The 27020-nt window shown below is 42.7% G+C and overlaps 1 protein-coding gene across 1 annotated transcript in view; it reads left to right on the top strand.

The window, feature by feature from the left end:
* The window catches only part of kif5ab (kinesin family member 5A, b), a gene marked incomplete at its 3' end in the record, with an annotated part of 126510 nt that overhangs the window by 73904 nt on the left and 25586 nt on the right, over positions 1-27020 (top strand). The window contains exons 12-17 of the mRNA XM_079509750.1: positions 2835-3055; positions 5027-5095; positions 8635-8841; positions 22026-22172; positions 24073-24261; positions 26442-26559. Coding sequence (XP_079365876.1) covers positions 2835-3055; positions 5027-5095; positions 8635-8841; positions 22026-22172; positions 24073-24261; positions 26442-26559 — 951 coding nt within the window. The remainder of the gene's footprint in view (positions 1-2834; positions 3056-5026; positions 5096-8634; positions 8842-22025; positions 22173-24072; positions 24262-26441; positions 26560-27020) is intronic.

Raw genomic sequence — 27020 nt, 5'->3', positions numbered from 1 at the left:
CCATGTGGCCTATAGGTCAGGAGCCTGTCTCTTGTTTCCTGAGCCTGAGGCAGCTTGATGTTCAACTAAGTACACCCCGTGGACATGGCGCTATATGTCACACAATCCAACACTCGCTGACTGCCAAGCAGGGATACATTGGGTACCATTTTCATTGTCTGGTATGGTATGATTTGGCCGGGAATTGAACGCTGACCTCCCAGTCTGGGCAGACTCACAGAAACTGCACAGAATATAAACTATAATGTGCATACGTGCTCTCTCTTCCTGTCTGATACTGATGACTGATACAGCCTTTTTCCAGCAATTTAAGCTTTATTTCGTAGAAAGGAGAGGGTAGAGAGACAGGAAACCAAGAGGCACCCGAGACAGGTCCTGAGAAAAAAATGTCTGTTCTACTAAGTGGCCGAGCCAACAGGCAGGCACCGCTCAGGAATGGCAATTTGACCAGCCTGTTAGCCCTGTTGGACAACTTTGGTCAGTCTGCAAAAATTACCCTCACTATAATTTGAAAAGAGGCCAGAGGAGACAAGGCTGCCAAACAGCATTTTGGGCTTGAGCCGAAAAAAGCTTTGAAATAGCTATCCTCTCTTATGAATGACTGGTATTGTCCCAGAGACCATGGAGTCATTATGTTTCATCTATCCCTCCCTGTGGTAGTAGATATGCTAAGAGCAGACGAGCATTATCACATCTAGGGATGATTCATAACTGAATTCCCAAAGGAACAGGGACAATATTGTGCCCTCACACACACACACACACACACACACACACACACACACACACACACACACACACACACACACGCACGCACGTGTGTACACTCACACACATACACGTACTGAACATCATCTCCCATGTGCACTGACTTTCTCAATCTCTCTCTCTCTCTCTCTCTCTCTCTCTCTCTCTCTCTCTTATGCACGCACGCACGCACGCACGCACGCACGCACGCACGCACGCACGCACGCACGCACGCACGCACACACACACACACACACACAAACAAATTACTGACCGGCGACCGCTGGGTCGTTTCAAAGGTCAATTGATGCACTCAGTGGTGCGGTGTCAATGACATTCTAGCCATTGAATGCATCATGTCATCATGTCCTGTGTGTGGCTGTGAGACAGCTGGTCCTGAATGCTAAACACTTTTACACATCTTCATTCATCCTTTTATAGTGGATAGCATCACATTCATCCTTTTATAGTGGATAGCATCACATTCATCCTTTTATAGTGGATAGCATCACATTCATCCTTTTATAGTGGATAGCATCACATTCATCCTTTTATAGTGGATAGCATCACTGTCGGGCAGAAACCTTGTATGTCCAAAACGGTTACTTTTCAGAAAATGGGAAAACATGTGTTCCAATAGATCCGATGTATAGTTAGTGCACATGCGCGAATCTGGTTTGTGTCCGAGCATAGAGGCATGGCTGAGGCATGGCAACGCCCCGCCTGCCTGTGATTGGTCTACTGACACTGCCCGTCTTGACTGTCCTCCGAGACGCAGAGGTTACTCCGTGGTGAGATTCTATTTTTGTAGAAGAGGCAAACTAATATTGTTTATGCCGTTTGCTTTGATTGAATAATTATTTGAACACGTATGTTGTACTATGATTTGATTTGGGTGTGTTCTAAATAAAGTGTTAGTGTTGATTATCGTGTATTAATCCATAATTATAGTTACTATTACACTAAAAAGGATAAAGATGAAAGGAAAATAGACCTTTTTATAGCACAAATAATGTTTCAAGTTTGCACATACAAACAAACACTTTATTTTAGAACACACCCAAATCAAATCATATTATGGCGTGCATGTTCTAGCAATTATTCCATCAAAGCAAACAGCATAAACAATAATAGTTTGCCTCTTCTACAAAAATAAAACGTACAAGTTAGCGTTCTCTTCTCTTACCATACTACTTGTATCATTTCCCACCACGGAGTAACCTCGCATCTGACTATCCAGCATATTCACCTCGTCGGTAGGCCAATCACAGGCAGGCGGGGCGTTACCAGGCCTATGCTCGGACACAAACGGAATTCACCCAGTGCGCACGCACGCACACGCACACACACACACACACACTTCCTTAGACTTTATCTCACTCCCAATTTATTGCATTTAATTTCCTAATGGATCATTTTGACAACATGGTTGGCCCTCGTCTGCCCTCAGTGCTACTGTATTGCCTTCCTCAGGCCACCGTGTCCCATAGAGGGAGGCTGTTGACCTCCATTTGATGTGGTGCTGCCTCACGCCGTATAACCCTTATTTCAAGGATGCCCTGACAAATGCCACAACATGTCGTCATGTGAGCTTGAAGATCGGCTATTTTCTCTACTTTTGAATGACACTCTTGTATGATGAAGTAAGGTATTCATTTACAAAAAAAACCCATAAAATATTGAACAGATACAAGGTTTCTTCCCGACAGAAATGAAATATCATAATGATGATTCACTGCAAGGTCAGTAAGGTCTTCCTTTTACTTTCATTCGGTTGGGATAGTAGAGAGAACGAGAAGGACACATGACACCGGTCTCAGGCAACTGAGCTATGGACAAACACAATCATTTTATCTGGTGGGTGGAAGGGCCCGGGAGCACAATACCACCTCCAGTGTAAAAATTTTATTCATGTTTTGAGCCCTATATATTCATAAAAGCAAAGCAAAAATCTGCAGTGCATTGTGAGGTTGTATACACTCCCAGCAAATGGAATCCTGAACGCCTCATTCTCCCGCTGGTGACCCTGACACCGGTAGTGGCTGATTCACCGAGCTGTTTTGTTGTTTTGTTTTGTTGTTTCGTAGGTGAGGACGAGCCCGAGGTGGAGCAGCTGAGTTTGGAGGCGACGGAGGAGGAGGCCAGCCCCCCCGCCCCCGAAACCGAGGAGAAGGAGCTGCCTGCGGACATCTGCAGCCCCACCTCCCCCACCTCTCCCACCTCCTCCATCGTGGTGCGCATCTCGGAGGAGGAGCGGCAGAAGTACGAGGAGGAGATACGCAAGCTGTACAAGCAGCTGGATGACAAGGTGATGAATGGACAGGGCTGGTGCAATTAACTGGAAGTATATTGCCGCTGTCGGGAAGCCTTGTTTGTCCGAAACCGTTCCCTTTTTTTAACACTTTCGGGGCTTTAAATTCATCCTACCATCCTATGTAGGCTGCCTAGATTGTCTTATTACCTTTGGAGCATACGCCGAAGTATTTGCAGCTTTGATCGGCGAAAATTTGGTTTGTTGTTGAAGAGAAAAACATGCCGCCATTACGATGCGAGACGAACACAGCCTCCACAGCATGTTGTAGTCCAAAAAAAACAGGCTTTCACTTGCATTGAACTCATTTTCCCAGAAGCCCTAGCAGCCCAGAGCATGGCTTGATTTCCGGTTTCGTCATCATAACGCAACGGCCTCGTCACCAGCGGCAAATCAGCTCTTTCTTTTTAATTATAAAAAAATGGCGAATTAAACACATTAAACAAGCATAGCCGGTTTAGCGTATTACGCAGCACCGACACATGGATTAAATAGCGGGGAACGTGGGTTACGCAGTAGAACTGTTAAGATTCAAAATAAACGAAATAAAATAGTGGACATAGACAATCTACAAGTTCACTGCGTGTTGCGATGAGACGTGCTGTGAGCTTGTAGATCTACTACTTAATACTTTCGTGGGACACTCTTGCATGATGAAAAAAAAAAATAACATCAAAAGATAAGATTCAAAATAAACGAAATAAAATAGTGGACATAGACAATCTACAAGCTCACTGCGTGTTGCGATGAGACGTGCTGTGAGCTTGTAGATCTACTACTTAATACTTTCGTGGGACACTCTTGCATGATGAAAAAAAAAAATAACATCAAAAGATTAAATATGTAAATATGAGGTTTCTCCCCGACAGCGATGACATTAAAGGGCGATGTTTACAGCTTAATACGACTTTAATCCGACCTTGCGAGTGGAAAACCATTGTTTACATTTTGAGATGTCGCTCTGGACTGAATTGCTCCGTGCAGCACACAATCACTTCCTGTTCAACTAGGCTGAGATACAGGGAGTTTTTGCAAACTTTTTAAAAAGATATAAATAAATCTACACAAAATATATATATATATTTTTTTGCTAAATCGATTAGCATGATTAACCACTTAAGCCCTGTATTGTAGGCCTACTTCGTTGTACAATGGTGTCCTGTTCAAGTAGGCAATTCATCTATGTCCAAGCTCACAATTATGCGTTTCGATACATATTGTACAATACACAATGGATAGTACAATGCACATTGTGTGCTGTACCATGGTGGCTTGTGAAAGAAGGCGATGATGAGTGTGCACAAAATACTGATGTAGTAAATAAAAAATATTCATAATTATTTTGTAGTTGTATACAGTATATTGCTATATTAATGTGGTGTTGTCACAAAATTCTAAAGGTACACCTTCCATAGCAAAATCCAGTGTTAATGTAGGTCAATTCTTACGCTCAGAGTTAAATTAAGGTTAATAGACTGCTGTATGTAAAGTGTGGTGCAGACATTTGCCCAGAATAATTCAGAATGTAAGTCATTTGGGAAGAACTAATGTTAAAGACAAACATTAATATTCTTAGCTTGAAGCGTATTACATTATGGAACCCCCCCCCCCCCCCCCCGCCCCATGTGTACATTTTAATCTAAATGCTGTGTGCACTTTAACGTATCAGGAACAATATCGCAATGTGGTTTCTCGTTAACGTTTGAATAAACAAGCTCTTTTCAAACCCATTACCCAATTACAGTGTTACGCTAACTATATTCAAGCACACACACAATCCATGGGGATGCATACATTACTTTTTTTCCTCTTTTCTTTTGGTGCACCCACTGCAGTAGGAGGCGATTTTGTTATTATTATTGTTATTAGTGTTACTACATACATACAGTCAGTAATACATAATACAGTTCCTTACATCTTATCACATCACGTGAGTTCTTATTCCTCATTGTGTGTTTATCATTGAAGGATGATGAGATTAACCATCAGAGCCAGATGGTGGAGAAGCTGAAGGAGCAGATGCTGGATCAGGAGGAGGTAAAAGATCTTAGTTTAAGTATATTTGTTTGTATGGTTAAGGAAACCGCAAACAACAGTGAATGTGATGTTGTTCCACTATACTGTAGATGAGTTCTTGGGGGACAGCAATTCATTTTCATTTGCCAGAAGTAATGTGAGAGGCCTATGTTTTGTCAAGCTAATGCCAACATATTTAGTTGAACTTGACAAAGTTGTTTAGCAGCTTATACAGTACAATTTACAATTTAGGCATTTAGCACTAGGGTGGGACGATATGGGCACCTCGCGATACGATATATGTGGCGATATTAGGCCCTCGATAATGATAATATCACGATATTCGATATGTTGCGATATTTGCGATATATTGCAAGAGATTTCATCAACGATATATCACGATATCTGAAAATGAAAAAACAAAACAAAAAAACATAAAAGGTAAAAATCAGGAATTACTACCGTAAATCCTCAGTTATTAATCCGGGCTTTTATTTGTCTCAACCAATTCTGATACCGGTCTTTTATTGGAAGGACGCAGGTATCAGAAGGAGGCCTATATTTCTACTTTTCAAACTGATCATAATGAATAAATCACATTTTGTGTCAGTTAGAATCCAGTAAAATGGGCTCATGTAGCCTATTGAAACCAAGTCCTCATGAAATATTAAACAGTGCAGTTGCAGGTGCTCACTTAAGCAATATTACACGAGAGGGTGTGGTTTAACGTGATTATTGCCACGACAGTGATGCGGTCAGGAACGAGACGTAGTCGAGTTCCGCAAGCATCAAATAATAAATAAATAAATAAATAAATAAATAAATAAATAAATAAATAAATAAATAAATAAATAAATAAATACATAAATACATAAATACATAAATAAATAAATCAATTATATGGTAGGCTATTTCCTATAATATCAAAGCAGCTTATATGAACAGTGCAACACTGCAGTGATCTAACTCTTGTAACTTCAACGGGGTACATTCACAATGAGAGAGTTGCATAAAAGGTAGATCTGCTAGCAACATGGGGCTGCTGTGACCGCAGACAGCAGCCCCATGTTGCTAGCAGATCTGCCTTTTATGCATAAAAGGCTACTAGTCTACTAGTAATAAGTATGCCATGTTTTACGGACAATACGCGACCCGTTTTTCCGTTTTAAGTATCGATATATATCGCAACATTAAGCAAGAACAAAAGCATGGCAATACATCACATACATAAAAAGTAGTTATCATGAAACATGCGTAAGCAAGAATGTAACAGTGGAATATCTATATAATGAAACTATACATATACATATACAGGTATATACTATAAAGTGCTATGACTACAAGACTGTTGTCTGGATTACACATCACAACCAAACCAACCAAATCTGGTTGAGAAAGGTTTACCTAAGATCAGTTCACAGTTGGGTGTTGTGCTAAACTGAACGTGGGAGTGAACGTGCTGGGAGAGTGGAAACTGTTAAATATGTAAATGGACATACCTACTCATCAGGCTGTTGATATTTATTCAGATTTTCTTTCACATTTGGTTCACAAATGATGTCAAAAAAAAAAAAAGTGATCTGGAAGTGAAAGTATAGTCTAGAGAAAGAGTATCTGCTCTTCCCTTCTACATTTACAACATCCATTTATCAATGCACCACAAATTGTCCCACAGTGATCTGTGGGAGTGTACAGTATACAAGCACTGATGGAAAATAATCTCAGTCTTTACAACATCATTTCATGTTGGTATAGCCAGAGAGAGCCTGTAGGCTACGGTACATACTGTACTGTACCAGCACTTTGGATAATGCAACGCTGGTTATTTATGACATCCACATGTATGTCACTGTGACATAAGGTCTATAGTGGGGCGGGCTGCACATACAGGCACAAATCATGTAATGTTGCATAAACAGGGTGCATGTTTAAATCAGTGGTCCTGGCGCGCCATACTTGATATCATTATCCAGAACATTTGCCCTTATCTGAAAAAGGCTTTCATGTTTTTTTACTTGAATGGCAAAACAATCTGCTTTTATATGCCATACTGTATCACCATTTTAACCACTTTCAACCTGGCATCCCTATGTTGGGCATATTATTTTAGGCGAAAATATTCACTTTCAAAACTAATGAAAACAGCAGATCTGCAAGCTCACTACTCACAGTTGTGAGCTTGTAAATGTTCGCTATTTGCCTTACAACAAAGTACAGTATAGTGTAGGGCTTGGGTGGTCAATAATAATTATGAATTATATAATTTGTCTCCCCTTTAGTTGTTGTTGGGTATTGCTAGAGTACATTAATTTCCACACACACAGCATTTTGGCCTCTGCATTTACCCATCCTAACTACTAGGAGCAGTGGATACCATACAGCACCAGGGGAGCAGTTTGAGGTTAAGTGTCCCAGAAAGCTGAAACACTTCAACGCTGTATTCATATGCAATTGAAGACTCCAACTGTGTTTTTGTTTTGTGTGTGTGTGTATGTGTACACACACACGCACACACATACACACAAATCACAAATCCATTCATCTGTGCATGCTTTCGAAGGGCATGGTTCTCCCGTGGCGCTAACTGCTGCCACGTGGCTGCTCTCTTGCTGTCCTTTCAGCAGTGGTGTACAGTACTTTTACTTAAGTACTGTACTTAAGTACAATTTTGAAGTATTTGTACTTTACTTGAGTATTTCCAATTTCCAATACTTTTACTTCTACTCCACTACATCTCGGAGCCAACATTTTTACTTTTACTTCACTACAATTATTTGAAAACTTTTAGTTACTAGTTACTTTGTAGATTTTAATTTTGATTAGAAAACATACATTATCCACTTCAACACTATACATTTCGGCTATTTAAAAATAGCTGATCTACAAGCTCACAATGCGTCGCAACACGACGCATTGTGAGCTTGTAGATCAGCTATTTTCAATAGACGTTTGTACACATTTTGAACTTGTGAAATGGGACATTCTGCAATATGAGTATTTTTACTTTTAGTACTTTAAGTAATTTTTTTTGTTATCAAATGTTTTTTATTTAAGACAAAAAAGCACAATAAACCATGTTAACAGCATGAATGAATAAAGAAAACAAAACAAGTAACACGTACAACAGCAAAAGAAAAGAACACAAAAACAAACAACAAACAATCCCACCCACCCCTCCCCCCGGGACCAAAGATGCCACAAAATGCACACCTGCGTCAAGACTCCTACTACTGTGCAATGGGAAGAAATAATAATAATAATAAGACTAAATCATGTCCTTGACCAAATCTGCAATATCAGACCAAATATTAATGTTTTCCTCTTTCGCTCCGTGTAGTCTTGCCGTTGACATTTCCAGATAGATGATATCTAGAAAGGTCAAGGCCCATTGGCGAAATGTCAACTTTAAGTACATTTTGATGCCGATACTTTTGTACTTTTACTCAAGTACATTTTCAATTCCGTACTTTTACTTGTAACAGAGTAGTTCTAAATTGCAGTATTGGTATACTTTTGCTTAAGTAAAACAATTGAGTACTTTTTCCACCACTGCCTTTCAGCTTCTAGCCTCGTCCCGCGGGGACAGTGAGCGGGTCCAGTCGGAGCTTGGCAGGCTGCAGACAGAGAATGAACATGCCAAGGCAGAGGTGAAGGAGGTGCTCCAGGCCCTGGAAGAGCTGGCGGTCAACTACGACCAGAAGAGCCAGGAGGTGGAGGACAAGAGCATGCAGAACAAGCTGCTCGCTGAGGAGTTGGCTAAGAAAATGGTGAGTCGAAGCATTGCTTGGAGGACAAGCTTTTAGTCAAAACACAGCAGGATTAAATGTGTCTTTTCATTGCATGTCATAACATAAGCCATCGATTCCGTCAGACAACGAGGGCCCTATTTTTGCGAGTGCCTTACCGCTTATCCCTAAACTTCTTTGCCTTTTTTTACTATTTAAAAAAACATTTTTGATTAGTTAAAATAGCCAATCTACAAGCTCACAACGTGTCAATGTAGATCAGCTAGTTGAACAATTTTAAAATGTTTTTCAAAATAGTAAAAACAGGCAAGGAAGTTTAGGGATAAAGGGTAAGGCCTCACTCAGACCTTTACTGCATTGCTGTATGCTTGTTGGATGAATGTTGTGTAGTGTCATGGCCGCCCCAATGCATTTCCAATGGAAGTCACATGGTTTGTAGTCCACATTTTGGACTACAAGCTGTTGTATGGCTTTCGGCTGTGTTTCGACTGCGCCCCTCCCCTCATACAACACAAATGTTGTATCAAACCATGTGACTCCCATTGGAAATGCATTGGGGCGGCCATGACACTACACAACATTCATCCAACAAGCATACAGCAATGCAGTAAAGGTCTGAGTGAGGCCTAAGGCACTGGCAAAAATGGGGCCCTGTGACTGAATTGGTCTCAGAGCCCTGTTTGTAAAATATACCACAATATTGTAGTTGTGTTTTCCATCATTTACTTGACACCGATACTGTACCCATCATACATACAGTATATGCCTTATAACCTCAAAGGAGAGAGCATAGTGTAGAACAATAATTATCATATCATTATATTTGACAACGTTGCAAAAGGCCATGATATGGACCCTGCATGTGCAGACTAAAGCCATCTAATCATATGCCTTCTCCTCAACTCATTGAACTCTTTACTTTTCCCAACTCTTACTCCTTCCCCCCGTGTCGCGGAGAAAAAATACGTTGAAGACTATTAACTCTGGCATGCGAACCGCCATCGTTATAGGCCGATAAGACCCTGCAAATAATCTGGATCATTTCAATATCGTGCAGCTCTAGTACTGTAGTAGCTACATTTAAGACAATCTTGATGTCAATTTTACATAAAAAACTGATGCTGCTGAGCAAGATCAGTGTGCAGGATTTTTGAAATGATGAAAATGATTAAATACTTTTTTTCATGACCGCTTCAGTTGTCACTGTCCAACGTGAACTGAATGAAGTGGATGTGCAAATATTTCCTTTGGACTTACCACGTTTACATGAGGACTTAAATCCATTTTTAATTCCGAATAAAAGTTCAATCCTATTAAAAGTTGTCATGTAAACACCTACAAAAACTTAAATCTGAATGAAAATGCTCAATGCGATTTAAAAAACCATTTCGATGTAACTGACCAGATTATTCCGATGTTGAATGCGATTGAATTTTTCTTGACTCATGTATACACTCATTCGGATTTAAGTTCATTCTGGTCTTTCTGAGCATGCTCATTTCCAAGCCGCTCCAAGGCGCTTCCAAGGCGATCATTTCCAAGGCGCGCCAAGGGAATGTTATCTTCCGAGGAGTTTGCACATATCTTTTTCGTGCATTTTGCAGATCCGAAATCCACACAAAAAAACGTGGAGCAGCAGCAGTGAGGATGATCTCCCTGATCTGTGAGTGTTCAAAGATCCAATCTGAACCGTCTCGAGTTGATCATGATCGCTGATAATTTTCAAACATGTTTGATATAGGCTAGCCAGGCCCGGTTCTTCCTACAGGCTGACGAAGCAGCGGCTTCGAGCGCCATGGGGGAGGGGCGCCAAAAAAAACAAACAAAAAAAACATTTTTTTCTTCTTTTTTTTTAAACTTTTTTTTTTTTACTCTGTCCCAACTCTGTCTGCCCAGTGTCCCCCCAGTGCCCCCCCAGTGCCTCCCCAGTACCTCCCCAGTGTCTCCCCAGTGCCAGTGTCCCGCCAGTGCCTCCACAGAGCCTCCCCAGTGTCCCCACAGTGCCTCCCCAATGGACCCCCAGTGCCTCCACAGTGTCCCCACTGTCCCCCCAGTGCCTCCACAGTGTCTCCTCAATTTTTGGGACAGAGTAAATAAAAAAAACAAAAACAAAAAAACTTTTTTTATGAAAAAATCCTGCTTGGGGTGCCAGATTGCTCAGGACCGGCCCTGAGGCTAGCCTATGTATCTGGATTGCTACTGTACTCACAGAAAGACAGTGGAGGAGAGGACGCAATGCCCTCAGCCCGCTGATCAGTGATCACACACACACACACACACACACACACACACACACACACACACACACACACACACACACACACACACACACACACACACACACACACACACACACAGTCCCAAGAATACGCTATTATCGCTATAATGTCCATATCTATCCTATTGCTATCCCCTTAAACTTTTATATAACTTGCCTATTCCAAGTTGCAACCAAAACGTTGATGAAACATAACGGCTTTGCAGTTTGCATTGATGAGCAGCTGCAATCAATCTAGTATTAAACACCCAATTTATTATCTGGTAGCCTACAGCCCGGAATATATTTAATGCCATGCCATGATGATGCGGCTGCCACAAGTTCAATATATAACTCTGTCTCTATTGGTTCAAGCCTGGATTATCTTCCGTCGCACGATGGTGTCGTGCAGATAACATTATGCGATGTACAAGACCACAGATGGGATGGGACGCGTTGTCAGCCTGTAGATCAGCTCTTACACAATGTACCTGCATTGTGCAAAGACGAAACACAAAGAAATCCAATAGCCTCGTGAGGCGCGCAACTCAGAAAAGTTGATAGCCTAAATGCGATGTCCCCTCCCTTCTCTGGGGGGGACCCAGAGGGTGTGTGTGTGTGTGTGTGTGTGTGTGTGTGTGTGTGTGTGTGTGTGTGTGTGTGTGTGTGTGTGTGTGTGTGTGTGTGTGTGTGTGTGTGTGTGTGTGTGTGTGTGTGTGTGTGTGTGTGTGTGTGTGTGTGTGTGTGTGTGTGTGTGTGTGTGTGTGTGTGTGTGTGTGTGTGTTCAACAGTTTCTCTCTCTCTCTCTATCTCTCTCTCTCTCTCTCTCTCTCAAAAATAACGAGCGACCTGATACAATATAATCAGTGTGTTGCGTGCCCTGGCCGTGCTGCCTATTTTCACACCCAATCGGACTTTTAGGTGATGATCACCTTCCCAGCGGAGAAGGGGACCCAGCACTGCTCAAAGACATAAACATATATGCCCGCCCCTATCCAATCAGAAGCCTTCACAGTCCCAAAGCTGCTGAGGAATGAAATAATGGGATTTAAAAGTATCGTCCATGTAAACACTCATTCGGAAAGACCATTTCTCACTCGTAGCAAAAAGTTTTTTTTCTGAATGAAAAGCCCTCATGTAACCACTGTTGCTACATTTAGAATATCAAATAACGAGTGTGAAGCCATAGAGGTATGACATTTTGTTCAGATTGTGCAGCCCTAGTGTTAATGTGTCCCCCTTCAGGACTTACCACCTGAATCCTTGAAATTCAATATGATCTGCACTCAGGAACATTTTGAATCTCTCTTACATGCTTTTTTCCCTCTTCCCTCTGATGTAAGTGTTTCATCGCCTCACGGCCTCATGGGTTCGCCTCACGGGGCCCATGCCCTTCCGCCAACTCAGCACCATTCCGGTTGCATACCGATAGGCAGCGAATACTAAATGATTGTTCCCTCGGGCAGTTCATATCTCAATTATCAACAGTATCACACACACGCACACACACACACACACACACACACACACACACACACACACACACAGGGCTCCAATTTTGTCGCAGCCTTTACCCACGGCGCGGCCCGCAATTCAGCCGCGGCCTGAAAATTACGAATATAGGAGCTTTCTCTGTCCCTTAATGGTATTTTCGTCCCGCGTCACCCGCTATATTTTTTGCCGACAGCGGTATTTGCGCCTAGAGGTGTGGTCATGTGTGGTCACGTGTTGGCACGCTTTCCCCTAAATTGCTATTTTGGTCAAACACATTTGGGAAGTAAACCGTATGCCAAATTAGTTTGGTAAAGAGCGGCGTGCACAATAGAGATGTCCACGCGCGGAGTGCAGGGCAGGCTGCGTCATCTCTCCTTATTCTCCTATGCATCTCTTTGTAATTTTCCTATAATCAGCAGAAGTGAGTGCCTGCCACTTCCTTGTGTCCATTGTGTTTATATAATTGTATAGTCAAAGAAGTTAATTGTGCCAGGCGTGCGGCGTCCGCGTTTCCATTTGCTCATTCAGTTCATCACCCCATAGCAGCAAAGGGGGTTTAATGATGTCTAAATCCGAACAGCACAAGTGAGACTTCAAGGCAGCAGCGGCCTTAGGCTATGAAGCAATAGAGCACTAACGGGCAACGCATAAGGGATCTATTAAAGGCAATGGGACGTGGACTGGTGATTGGTCTAATTGTGTAACGCCCAAACCACACCTATGCATAATATAACGGGTAACGGAGGTGTTTAAGGGATTTAGACAGGTAACCAAAATAGCAACTTTAGTGGGGGAACACCCTGGGCTCCAATTTTGTCGCATGCTTTACCCGCAATTCAGCCGCTGCCCGAGAATTACGAATATAGGAGCTTTCTCTGTCCCTTAATGGTATTTTCGTCCCGCGTCACCCGCTATATCTTTTGCAGACACCGGTATTTGCGCCTAGAGGTGTGGTCATGGGCGTGTTGGCACGCTTTCCCCTAAATTGCTATTTTGGTCAAACACATTTGGAAAAAGCACCGCGCCTCAATGGAGATGTCCGCGGAGTGCAGGGCAGGCTGCGTCATCTCTCCTTATTCTCCTTTTCCTATAATCACCAGAAGTGAGTGCCTGCCACTTCCTTGTGTCCATTGTGTTTATATAATTGCATAGTCAAATAAGTTATTTGTGCGCGATTCCATTAAATCCATTTGCTCATTCAGTTCATCACCCCATAGCAGCAAATGGGGTTTAATGATGTCTAAATCCGAACTTTCCTTTTCGCTTCATACCGTTCCGTAGAAAGCCCTAATTTCGTAGTTTACATAGAACTTTGAATTTTAAAAAATGAGCAAGATTTGAGCGAGTTGTGACTCAATGAAAAGACGAGTTTTCTTGGCTCTGTGCGTGTGGAGAAAAAAAAAGAACGGCACGAGGGGCTATGAAGCAATATAGCACTAACGACGGTTAAGGGATCTCTTAAAGGGATCTCTTAAAGGGATCTCTTAAAGCCAAGACTGGTGATTGGTTAAATATGGTTTAATTATTGCAACGCCCAAACCACACCTATGCATAATATAACGGGTAACGGAGGTGTTTAAGGGATTTAGACAGGTAACCAAAATACCAACTTTAGTGGGGGAACACCCTTTCCCCACTCCTAAAACCCCAAATAGTGGCTTTAGGAAGATGAGACAAAAATGGAGCCCCCTTTCCCCACTCCTAAAACCCCAAATAGTGGCTTTAGGAAGATGAGACAAAAATGGAGCCCTAAGTCCCTAAAACACCTCCATTACCCCTTACATTGTGCATAGGTGTGGTTTGGGCGTTACAATGATTAAACCAATCCATTTAACATTATGCCCAGTGATTTACGCTATGGAAGAGACACACGTTGCTGCCTTGAAATATAGCCTATTTAACAGAGGCCGGGTTGTTTTGTGTCCAGTAGCTCCAACACAGCCTCACTCATGCGAATCTTTTTTTTTTTTTAAGATATTTTTTGCGGCTTACGCCTTTTATTGGTTTTTTGAAGGGACAGACAGTAGGCTGACAGGAAACGGGGGAGAGATGGGGGAAGACATGCAGTAAAGGCCGTGTCGGGCTCGGGAGTCGAACCCGCGGCACACTGCGACTGGATTACCAGTCGGGTGCCCAGACGGTTACGCCACCGCCTGGGCCACTCATGCGAATCTAATAACTTCTTTGACTAGACAATTTAACACAATAAGCACAAGCAATTGACACTCTGCTGATTATAGTAAAATTCCAATCACAGAGATTTGTGGAGAATTAAGACAGAACGAGACCTCTGAGCTGTGAATGTTGTGCAACATGCCTCAAGCCGAGGCAGCTCCAACTCAGGTCTCACCGTCAGAGTCAGGAGCGCATTCTTTTATCAAACAGAATTCGCATTGTGGGTGGTTTGAAGAGGCACTTTCCATTGTCCTAAACCTGTGTGCATAAGATAGCAAATATAGGGAAAGCGCATCAACACGCCTACAGACACACCTCCACCCGCAAATATAGGAGTCGGCAAAATGAATAGTGGGTTGTGTGGCCGCAAGATAACGTTTACGCACAGTGGAAGCTCCTAAATGCGTAATTCACGGAAAATGTTTATTACTTGAGGATAAAGCATGGCATAAGATGGTCTTATTTTGTAGTAAAAGCTATTATATTTTGGGGCAAGTGAACATGACCTGTACGTAGTACTTGGCTGACGGGGAAGATCTACATGTCAACCCTGGCACCACAGACCAGAGTAGAACAGAAAACCGCTCTCAGTGTGCAGAGAGAGTGCACAGTAGTTTGATTAAGTCTTATCAGAACAGAAAGAAATGAAATGAAAGAGGACAGAGAGTCAAAAGATGATGACAATAGTAGCAATAACTGAATAACTTCCCTTATGACAATAGTTAAAGGCCATCCACACCAAGCACGATAACTATAACAATGTATTATGTAAGATTGTGAGAATACACACTGATGTTTTCCTTATACGGTCGTTGTGGTGTGGACTCTACCATATCCACTTCAATTAGAATAATTTTAGAAATGATAGTTATTGTGCTTGCTGTCGACAGCCCAGATTGCATTTCATAACATTTCATAACCAATGAATTCTGTCACGTCATACTATACATACAATACATACAATACCAATGCCTATCTCTCTAACAGATGTATATCGAATTCCCAGCAATTCACACAATGCATTACCACTGACTGTCCCTCTAACTAAATTGCCCACTTTACATAGGGAGCGTACCTACAGTATATGTTGACCCATTTAGACTTTTAGCTCTAAAAGGCTGATTTAAAAATCGCCTTCTAAAACATTAACCTATGTTTTTTGAAGACCTTCACATTTCTAAATGTGTCTAAACGGGTTAAGAATCAAGGTCTCTCTATCTCCTCGTCTAAATGGAGACTTCGCCGCTTCAAGCCCCATCAACCTCAGGGCAGGCACCGCATGTTCACATTTGCATATTTAAATGTCTGGCAAATCATCTGATCATTATTCCCTGACAGCACTTTTTATGCTCATTATTCTGGTTTTTAATTATCAGGCAGCCACCGCAGGGTACTGGTTGTATTGTTTTCACCTTGTGGCTGTGTGTGTGTGTGTGTGTGTGTGTGTGTGTGTGTGTGTGTGTGTGTGTGTGTGTGTGTGTGTGTGTGTGTGTGTGTGTGTGTGTGTGTGTGTGTGTGTGTGTGTGTGTGTGTGTGTGTGTGTGTGTGTGTGTGTGTGTGTGCGTGTGTGTGTGTGTGTGTGTGTGTGTGTGTGCGCACGCGTGCATGCGTGCGCGTGCGTGCGTGACTGTGTGCTCACGCGCATGCACGTGTGTGCGTGCCTGCCTGCGTGTGATCATGGCAATATGTGGTCCTTACACATATTGTAGCGGTAACTACAGGTTAGCGATGTCTGGCAGCACTTGCAAAAAATGCAAGATTGTTGGCTCAGATACCATTTTTTAATAGTGCTACATCCAGCTAACACATTTGGGCAGAAGGCTAGATCAGAGCAAAGCCTTTGCTCTGATGTACTACTACCCTGTACCATCCTTTTATCTGACTCAGAGCAAAGCCTTGTCCCTGATGTACTACTACCCTGTACCATCCTTTTATCTGACTCAGAGCAAAGCCTTTGCTCTGATGTACTACTACCCTGTACCATCCTTTTATCTGACTCAGAGCAAAGCCTTTGCTCTGATGTACTACTACCCTGTACCATCCTTTTATCTGACTCAGAGCAAAGCCTTTGCTCTGATGTACTACTACCCTGTACCATCCTTTTATCTGACTCAGAGCAAAGCCTTTGCTCTGATGTACTACTACCCTGTACCATCCTTTTATCTGACTCAGAGCAAAGCCTTGTCCCTGATGAACTACTACCCTGTACCATCCTTTTATCTGACTCAGAGCAAAGCCTTGTCCCTGATGTACTACTACCCTGTACCATCCTTTTATCTGACTCAGAGCAAAGCCTTGTCCCTGATGAAGGCTCCGGTGCCGAAATGCATTATAGGCCAATCTAAGATTTGACCCAAAAGAAATTGGAATAGTAATCGTTCAAGGTTTTTTATGATCCTTATAGGGTCGTCCAAATAACATATTAAAATGTGATTATTATATTTTCATGATTCTGAATCCAGTCCAAGCATTAGTTTTGCACAAAAAACACTCCTTGGGCTAGAAGCGCAAACCCCTGAATTTACCATGATCCAAAATTGAATATGTTATTTTGGATGACCCTAAGGATCATAAAAAAACCTTGAACGATTACATTTGCAATTTATTTTGGGTCAGGCCCTTTTTTTCTAGCTTAGATTGACTGGCCTATTAAACTGATGTAGCAATAACAAAATGTACAGTATATCTTGTGTCGCTATTTACACATCTGTGGTTTTTTAACCACATTGAAAACCTTGAATTCTGAGCCAAAATAGTAAATACAAGCTCACAGAGCGTCACAACGCGACGTGTTGTGAGCCTGTAGATCGTCACTTTCAGTGAGGAGTATTGGTGTATACAGAAATACTAGTGGACCTGCATGGTATAGAGCCCATTGGCCAATGAAAATGTTGTTTGTAAAATGTTGTTTACCTTTTTTAGGTAATTAAAATAAACTGGAGAGTTACGGCAGTTGTTCCCAAATATGTCTTTTGCACGTGAGAAAAAAGAAATGAGTGAGTGAGGACCACACAGGACAAAGGCTGCCTATTCTATGGTACACCAGTTTCCAATCACTGGTGAAGGACAGTGAGATACAGAACTGCTGACTCAACAAATTGAAGTGTGACGCGAGTCGTGAGGAATCCACTGGGAATTATATTTGTGATGTCATATGACGCATTACAACAGTGTGTGGCGCATGACCAAAAGCTTCACTTTCCTGTTGTGCAAAAGTGAACGTGAAAAGCATGGTTCACTTTGCTGGCAAAGAAATCTGGGAGCGAGAACAATAGTGTGTTGCCTATAGCAACCACACTAATAAGACTATTGAAAGTGGACCAGAACAATAGTGTGTTGCCTATAGCAACCACACTAATAAGACTATTGAAAGTGGACCAGAACAATAGTGTGTTGCCTATAGCAACCACACTAATAAGACTATTGAAAGTGGACCAGAACAATAGTGTGTTGCCTATAGCAACCACACTAATAGCAACCACACTAATAAGACTATTGAAAGTGGACCAGAGGGCAACATTATCCCATTTTGGGCGGGAACCCCTTTTGGAGTGGCGCACTACGAGCTTGTAGGTCTGCTATTTTTGAAAAATCAAAGAACGACTGACATAGAAACATAGCTTTTTCAGAAAACTGTCAGGATGTAGAAGACATTTTTAGAATCTGATCTCAGGTCAAAATGGGTTATTCACCTTCTTAGATGCCCATCCCTATTTCATCATTATTTCACACTGACAGTTCTGTCCTCCATCCTCCTCCGTCTCCCTCTGACGAAATGACAGAAAGCCCATGCAGGGTGACTGCAATTCTATCCTCTCTCCGCTAAACCCTCCTAAATCCACCTCCTCTACTGAATCATCGCCGCCCGAGGCGAGAGAGCTTTATAGATCTATCCGCTGGACACCTTCTTTTCGTGGCCTCTCACCTGCTGCCGTGGGGCCCTCTGTCTGTCTGAGGCGGGGCTGGCGCTCAGCCAAGGTGCATCACTGAACACGTATCACAGAAATGATGAGCACGCGCTTCATTACACAAACCAATTTGGGGCTGCCTGACTCATCCCGTGACCAAATCCTCCACTCATAGGCAAAGCGGACCAGATTTGACACTATATTGTATACCGTGCCTCATTGTTTTTGTAAATTGTATTTTTGTATGTTTTAACCCATTTAGGCCTGACATCGAAAAAAAAAAAAAAAAAAGTCTTCTAAATCCTGACAGTTTTATTAAATACCCATGTTTCTATGTCAGTCGTTCTCAAACATTTTCCTGTGAAGGACTCCCAAAAATATATGAAATTGGCCACCGACCCCCATCTGAAAATATGTTGTTCCAGGGACGCCCCCATTATGAAAGATTTGAGTTAAAAACGTTTGCTCTGAAAGAATATATTCAAACATTTGGGCCACATTTTCACGATTTCTCAAAAATAGCAGACCTACAAGCTCGTAGCGCGGCACTCGGTGCAATATTGAGGATTTTAGGGTGTACTATAGGCTAAAGAAAATAGCCACTATACAGAGCTGTGCATTTATCACTGCCTTCACCACTTTGCCTTCTCGGTTGTCTTCATCATCGCTCTGACTGCATCCTCCTCATCGTTATTCCAGAGGCTGGAGGTGCCATCACTCACGTTTCCGTTCATCCGTTTTTTTCTTTATTTAATTCATCCATCTGTCCATTCAAAGTTCTTTCATAATAATAAAACCATTCATCTATTGATCGTGTGTCCAGTCCCCACAATCCATCTCGTCTTTTACACATCTACAAATCAATCTTAGTAAATATTAAAATACAGTATGTACAGTATACACACAGTAGATATCGACACATTTGGCTTTAACCCTCATCCTTCTCCAGTTAAGCTAATTTGCTAACCGATTGCTATTGATTAATTGCTTACATGCTAGTTACTTTACGTTCATGCTGTGACATGAGCTTGAACCAGAAAGTTAATGGAATAGACATTAACAATATAGAGACAGATAAAGGGTTGGGTTTAAGTGGTAATGGTCCCTTCAGATCGCAGCTGCTCTTCTTCTTAGCCACTTCAAACAGCTTTTAAATGAAGGTCTGATCTCAGACAGCACTACTGTAAATTATTCCTTTGATCACTGGCCATCCATCTACAGTATGTTGGACCCAAGCAACTCTCCATGGGAGCCAGAGAACTGAACAAACTCTAATGAGTGTCAGTAATTGTATTGATATCTTAATAATAGGTGTGCCTTAGATCAGAGGTTGGTGTGCCTTAGATAATATAGATGATATCTTAATAATAGGTGTGCCTTAGATCAGAGGTTGCCAACCTTTTTCGGGCCAGTCATTTTTCAAAGGCTGGCGTGATCACACAGAGCCAAACGTGAAAATCACCATTGCTTTTATAATGTATGCTACGTACGTATGTTTTAGTGTCAGCTGCTATCAGAATATTAATGAGACAATACTTTAATGCATAATAACGGTAAGATAAATTCTGGATTTCAGGGGAGAAAGGTTTTATGCAGCTCTCACACCTGCGTCGCACAGCCAATCGGAACCGATAGGTCTCAGTCATAGTGTCGGGGGCTTTGTCAGTGTGCCTGTTGTATCCGTCTGTCTATGTCCACTACTCCATTTTGTGCCCACATATTGTGTCCACATCCACATGATGGAGATCTCTGTATCTGTCTGTCTACCTGTGTCCTTTTATGCCCATATACTGTATGGAGATCCCTGATGTCATTAGTATATGCCCGTATACTGTATGGAGATCCCTGATGTCATTAGTATATGCCCGTATACTGTATGGAGATCCCTGATGTCATTAGTATATGCCCGTATACTGTATGGAGATCCCTGATGTCATTAGTATAATTATGCCCGTACCCTGTAGATTGGCAAGCGGTTCTAGGCAACTGGACATCTACTGTACATATGCCCATACTGTATATAAAATATGGTCGGATGGGCGCTTCTAGACAACTGAATATCCGAACAATTCGGCCACTCCCTCGAGTCCTTGCCGATGCGCATGCCGAATTTAAGTCAAACTAAAGCCGGTCGGTACCTGCATGAACATGACCATATATGTGTATATCGTTCGGATCTGTGGTTCTGGAGTCTGGAGTCTCTGGACAACTGGATGGCATATTGGTTTGGTTTATGGTTATGTCTGAGTCAGAGTGACATGCCTATATACTGTATGGATATAAAATGGTAAATGGTGCATTTATATAGCGCCTTTATCCAAGGCGCTTTACATAGATTGTGCATTACATTCACCCATTCACACACACATTCATACACCGATTGCGGCGGAAGCCATGCAAGGTACCAACCAGCACATCGGGAGCAATTTGGGGTTCAGTGTCTTGCCCAAGGACACTTCGACATGTAGACAGGAGGAGCCGGGATTCGAACCGCCGACCCATGGATCATTGGACGACCTGCTCTACCTCTTGAGCTACAGTCTCCCCCATATATGTTTATATCTGAGTCAGAGTGAAGTGCCCGTGGTCCTACAGTACCTAATTATGGGCGTGGTCCACCAGCCCACCGGTCCTCCCTTAATCCATTGAGACCTGGAACGCATCCATGTCACGTTAGCGTTTAACCACATTAACCATTAAGCCAATTTTAAAATATAAAATAGTTGCAGGGTCTTTTAAAATACTGATGAAAGCACATGACATGATTCATTAAAACAATCTAACGGTGTATCCCACGTGGGCTTTACCATTGTGTACAGTGTACACAAAGCGGATTTCCCATTAAATAATATTACAGGATTTGTCTCTTGATAATATTGTATCTTGCCTTTTCTTTTCAGTAGATGTTTGAAAAACTTTTGTCGTTTTCAAAAATTAAGACATGCACCTTGATCAAAGAGCAATTAGGTAACAGAGATCATTGTAGATAATGCCCAGCTGTAAATTATATTTTACTGTGTTCAAGATGTACAGTAAGCGATATTGTTGGAGAAAGAATGCTGTTAAGTCTCTTATTTCACTTACACAGAACATTTCACCAAGCCAGTGATCCTTCCCCTTCTGTCTTCATAGCCTATTGATTTTGTCATTTAGTGCCCATTATGTTTTGCTCCTCAGATTTCTTGAATATGAGCGAGGTCAGGGGTTAATACGTAATCTATAATCTTCCCATCTTGTCCTGGTTGCTCTTAATGATCCCTCTTTATTTTCCCCTTTCTCTGAAACTGTCTTTTTTTTTTCTTTCGTTTTTTTTTGCTCCCTTCACTCATCACATCCCTTATTTTCTCCTCTTTCACCCCCCTCCCCCCCAGGGCCGCCTGATGGCGTTGGAGGCAGAGCTTTGCCGTATCCAGGAAGTGAGTGGCCACCAGAGGAAACGCATCGCTGAGATTCTCAAGGGGCTGATGAAAGACCTGAGTGAATTCAGCAGCATCTTGGGAAACGGAGACCTCAAGTTGGTACGTGGTAATTCAACCAGACAAATGGTAAATGGTAATTGGTGCATTTAAATAGCGCCTTTATCCAAGGCGCTTTACAGAGATTGTGCATTACATTCACCCATTCACACACACATTCATACACCGATGGCGGCGGAAGCCATGCAAGGTACCAACCAGCACATCGGGAGCAATTTGGGGTTCAGTGTCTTGCCCAAGGACACTTCGACATGTAGACAGGAGGAGCCGGGATTCGAACCGCCGACCCATGGATCATTGGACGACCTGCTCTACCTCTTGAGCCACAGCCGCCCGATATTCAGACATACACGATATTCTATGTTCTAAAGTCCAAGTTGTGGTGGACGGGCGGGTGGCCAGATTATGCTCAAATATGGACATGTGGGCACAGTTTCGTATGCATCAAGCTCAGACCAGAGCTTGATGCATACTTTAGGCGCCGGACGGGAGGCCCCCCTCCAGTCCGGCGCCTATTAGCACTATTTAGTGATCGACCTGGCGATCTTGTCCGAGTGATGGTCTAGCCGTTCCCATTGTGTTGGCAATGGCAACCGCTGTGTAGCCTGTTGGAGCTCGCCTTTCACACCTCCCTGACACCCTCTGTTACTACGTGCAGTTGCCCCCTCACCGTGATCAACAATAGGTGCCAGACAAGCTACTACACGCATTTGATTGTTGCTCTATCTATGCTGGCTGTAACGTGTGAAAGGAGCAGATGCCCTCGGGGCTTTGCTCCGCCTGGGAAGTGCTGCGATGACTAGACTGACCTGGGATTAGATTACAGCAGCGCAATATACGGGGGAATTTGAGCTGCTCCATGCTTTAAGTTAAGTGGCTTGGAGAGAGGAGAGTGCATAGCACATCAAACTATTATTATTATTATGGAACCAAAGTGCACGTGTGCTTGTGCGAGTGTGTGTATGTATATTATACGGTATGGTTGTAGATTGTGTGTATTTGAGTGCTCACGCTGCTGTGCGTTCGCTCCAAGTGCACGTGAACGTGTGCATATATTTGCGTGTCTCTTTATGTCTTACTGATATTATGTTTTCTCTTTGACAAAAGTCAAGATGTTGCCATCAGCCTATGCATGCGCATGTGTGTGAATGGGAGAACGCACATTGTGAGGCACTTGCCACTTTGCATAAAGGCGATCTAGAAATGCAGACGAATCTTACTAAGTTGCTTCAAACAACCTCTTGCTATGCGTTTCGCTGCTTAATTAATGTACGCCTGCTGATGTTGTAAATCCCGGCGGTGGCCCCGTTGAGAGCAGGAACGGTACATTTTAATGTCAGTATAGGGTTGGTCTACTGGCATGTCTGAGCTTTTGCATTTAAATTGGTACTGATGTACCCGTCCTCCACAGATAATGTCAGCGACGCATCTGTTAAACGATGCTGTTAACATAATGGATGTTTTTACAAAGCGCCACAAGGCTTTCAGATATTTATTTCCTTCCACACCTACAGTAGTATTGAAATCATCCTTCAATGTAAACTTCTATCTATCTATCTATCTATTAGGGATGTCCCGATCACGTTTTTTTGCTCCCGATCCGATTTGATTTTGAGTATACCGATTTTGAGCCGATACTGATTTTTTCTGATCCAATATTTATATTTTTATAGAGCACTTATGCTTAGTATCACAACAGTATCCAAAATCACAGACAATATCCAGTCTAATATCATGATATGGATACAATATTGATGCTATGGATGTCCCGTTTTTTTTTTGCTCCCGATCCGATTCCGATCTTTTGAAAATGATGTGATCGGCCCGATTTCCGATCACATGATCGGATCAACCCTACTATCCATCCATCCATCCATCCATCCATCCATCCATCCATCCTATTCATGTATTTATCCATCCCTTCCTTCCTTTCCTTTCCCAGCCCAAGGAGATTAGTGGGGCGATCGAGGAGGAGTTCACGGTGGCCCGTCTCTACATCAGTAAGATCAAGTCGGAGGTGAAGTCCATGGTGAAGCGCTGCCGCTACCTGGAGAACCTGCAGATGGAGTGTCACCGCAAGATGGAGGAGACCGGCAGGGAGCTCTCCTCATGTCAGCTCCTCATCTCCCAGGTGAGGGAAGGAGGGATGGATGGAAGGATGGATGGAAGGAACCTGAGAGGGAGAGGGAGAGAAGAGGGGGAGGGATAGAGAGAGAGGGAGAGCGGGTGAGAGAGATCAGCAAGGTCTGCAGTGCACCACGTTAATTATTTCATATTAAAAAATGAAGGTCGGAGTTACAGTATTTAACAGTAAGTAAATAATCAGGGCTTGAACACTTGTCCTTTGAGTGTCTTCCTGCTGTGTGTGTCTTCCTGCTGTGTGTGTGTGTGTGTGTGTGTTTGTGTGTGTGTGTGTGCGTGTGCGTGCGTGCGTGTGTGCGTGCGTGCGTGCGTGCGCGCGGGGTGAACTCCTCCATTGATTGATGTGAATCTGGCAGCTATCAAGCATTGAGCAGGCAGCCTATACTGCATGTCATCCATCAACTCTCACCACAGGAGCTCTGACGAGCGAGTTTAAATAATCCATGACACGTACATTATGTCAGACTGCTGTAAGCATTTTGACTCCCACTCTGCAGATTTAATAAATAAATGTGTTGTGACTTGTGACAAATAATATTTAAACATTCTTTGATTCATAACAAATGTCCTAGACTGTCCTAGTTTATGGTTTTCATCCGGCAAGGGATACAGTATATCTGCAACAAAAAATATGATTTGCTTTTCGTGGGAGAAAGCAGCTACGTCAGTTGGAGCCAACTAGCTCAAATTCGAAGCCTGGTTGCAAATGATTTTTCTAATGTCTATTTTATTTACAATGCCTGGATTCTAAAAAAAATAAAACAAAATCAAAAGAAGAGGATCAGGCTCCCATGGGGAATGTATTTCATAACCACTAAGGTGATGTCTTGAGTATCTTAGCTCTTCCTTAGACGCAAGGCGCTCGAACCGTCACCTTGATGGTAATTGAAGGAATTCCCTGTGGGAGCATGCAGTGTGCAATTCTATTTTTAACATGTGATGTTCTGTCGCGTAGCTGTCTACCCAAACAGAACGGAGGAGAAAGGAGAGGGAGGAAAGGATGGGATTGCTGTCAATAGTATATGTCAAACTCAAGGCCCGGGGGCCAAATCAGGCCCGTGGATGAATTATCTTTGGCCCGCAGGATGATATTTAATTAGTATTAGAACTGGCCCTCTGGTATATTGCACGGACCACCATAATACTACAAGTCCGACAATTCACTGCGAGTGCATTGGCACATATCACATACTATGAAATCAGTGAGGATCATAGAACAGGAAACTGAGCTTAATAATAATGCATTTTCAGTTTTAAATGCATTTACTTTTTTGCTGTTTGCCTGGGACGTCCTCATGACCGCGGTGCCCGTGTGTTGAAACACAATCCGGCCCTCGACCTCGACCGATTTCTTTATTTTGGCCCACTGTGTATTTGAGTTTGACATCCCTGAGGGATGCATAGCTGCGTGTACAGCATATAGACACGCAGACATTTCAAAAGTTGAATGAAAGATCAATTCCCATATGGACCGGCATCATTGATATTGAATGTGCTTGCATATTCCACGGCACGGCAAGCCCAAAGTCAATTTGATCCTTTATAAATCCATGAGCGTAAAGCATTCCCTCTGGCTCCCTTTGCTCGTCGTTATTCTGCACCATGGTGTGTTCACACGGCCAGTTGCAAAGATACAGTCTACTGTACCATTCATTGTCAATGGAAGCCAACGACGTGAAGCTACGATGCTAATCCGTCGTTTGTAGCTGCTGCTAAAGATACAAAGCTACAAATTGAAGCTGAGCTGGGTTCGACTTCCAGATGCAAAGCTACAAAGCTACAACTGTAGCTGCATTTCTTTTTATTCCCCCTCCTCGCTTTTTTTTCACCCTGTTCTGGCTGACAAAAACTTGTGGGTCTTCTTCAAGTCCGTTTCCAATTTGGAAACAGTGGAAACAGACTTGAAGAAGATGCCGCACGTTTTTGGAAATTCCTGTGCATATAAATAATGCCTAGGTTCAAAAGGGCTCGCAGTTGAGACTCCATGGTGGATTGTTGTTGTTTTTCAATCTCCCCTGCCAGCCGCCACACATCACTACGGACGCACGTCTGATGACGTCAACGACGACAGCAACAGATAGTGTACAAAGAGACAAATATGCTGTGATCTTTGCATCTTTGCATATGCCTCGTGTGAACGTAACATTACTCGCATCTTCTGACTTTCAGCACGAGGCAAAGATTCGCTCTCTGACGGAGTACATGCAGAACGTGGAGCTGAAGAAGAGACAACTGGAGGACAGTTACGACTCTCTGAGCGAGGAGCTGGCCAAACTCCAACTCCAAGGTAGGACAGCTGAGCCAATCACAGAATGGGAAAATGGATATGGAGGCAGACTGGAAAACAAATATCTACCCAAGACAGCAACATCAATCATATCACAGTACCGAACACACAGAACATTCGATTTTCATTTTGGCCTAAAGGTCTTCTTTTTCATCAGATTGTGTCTGCTGTGAGTATTTGTGTTTTTTTTTCATAATACTTTGCTCCAACTCCTTTTGTGAAATTTGAACTACAATTGAAGAAATTATGAACAATAAAGGACCTTACTATTATCAATACAGAGTACACAGCTTTAGCCATAATTATATTGTACGTAAACACTGACTGTTAACACCCCGAGTGGCATAAACGGAGTTCTCCGTCCTATCAAATAGTAACGCCCAGCGCTTAGGATGGAGATTAATAAAAGGACGGAGATTTATTAATGTCAAAACCGATCACATCGCTCCACAGGCTGGGAG

The sequence above is a fragment of the Electrona antarctica genome (genome assembly GCF_951216825.1).
Source record: "Electrona antarctica genome assembly, chromosome: 9".
NCBI classification, from domain to species: Eukaryota; Metazoa; Chordata; class Actinopteri; order Myctophiformes; family Myctophidae; genus Electrona; species Electrona antarctica.
The sequence above is the reverse complement of the archived record's forward strand: the minus strand, read 5'-3'. Positions and strand labels throughout refer to the sequence as shown.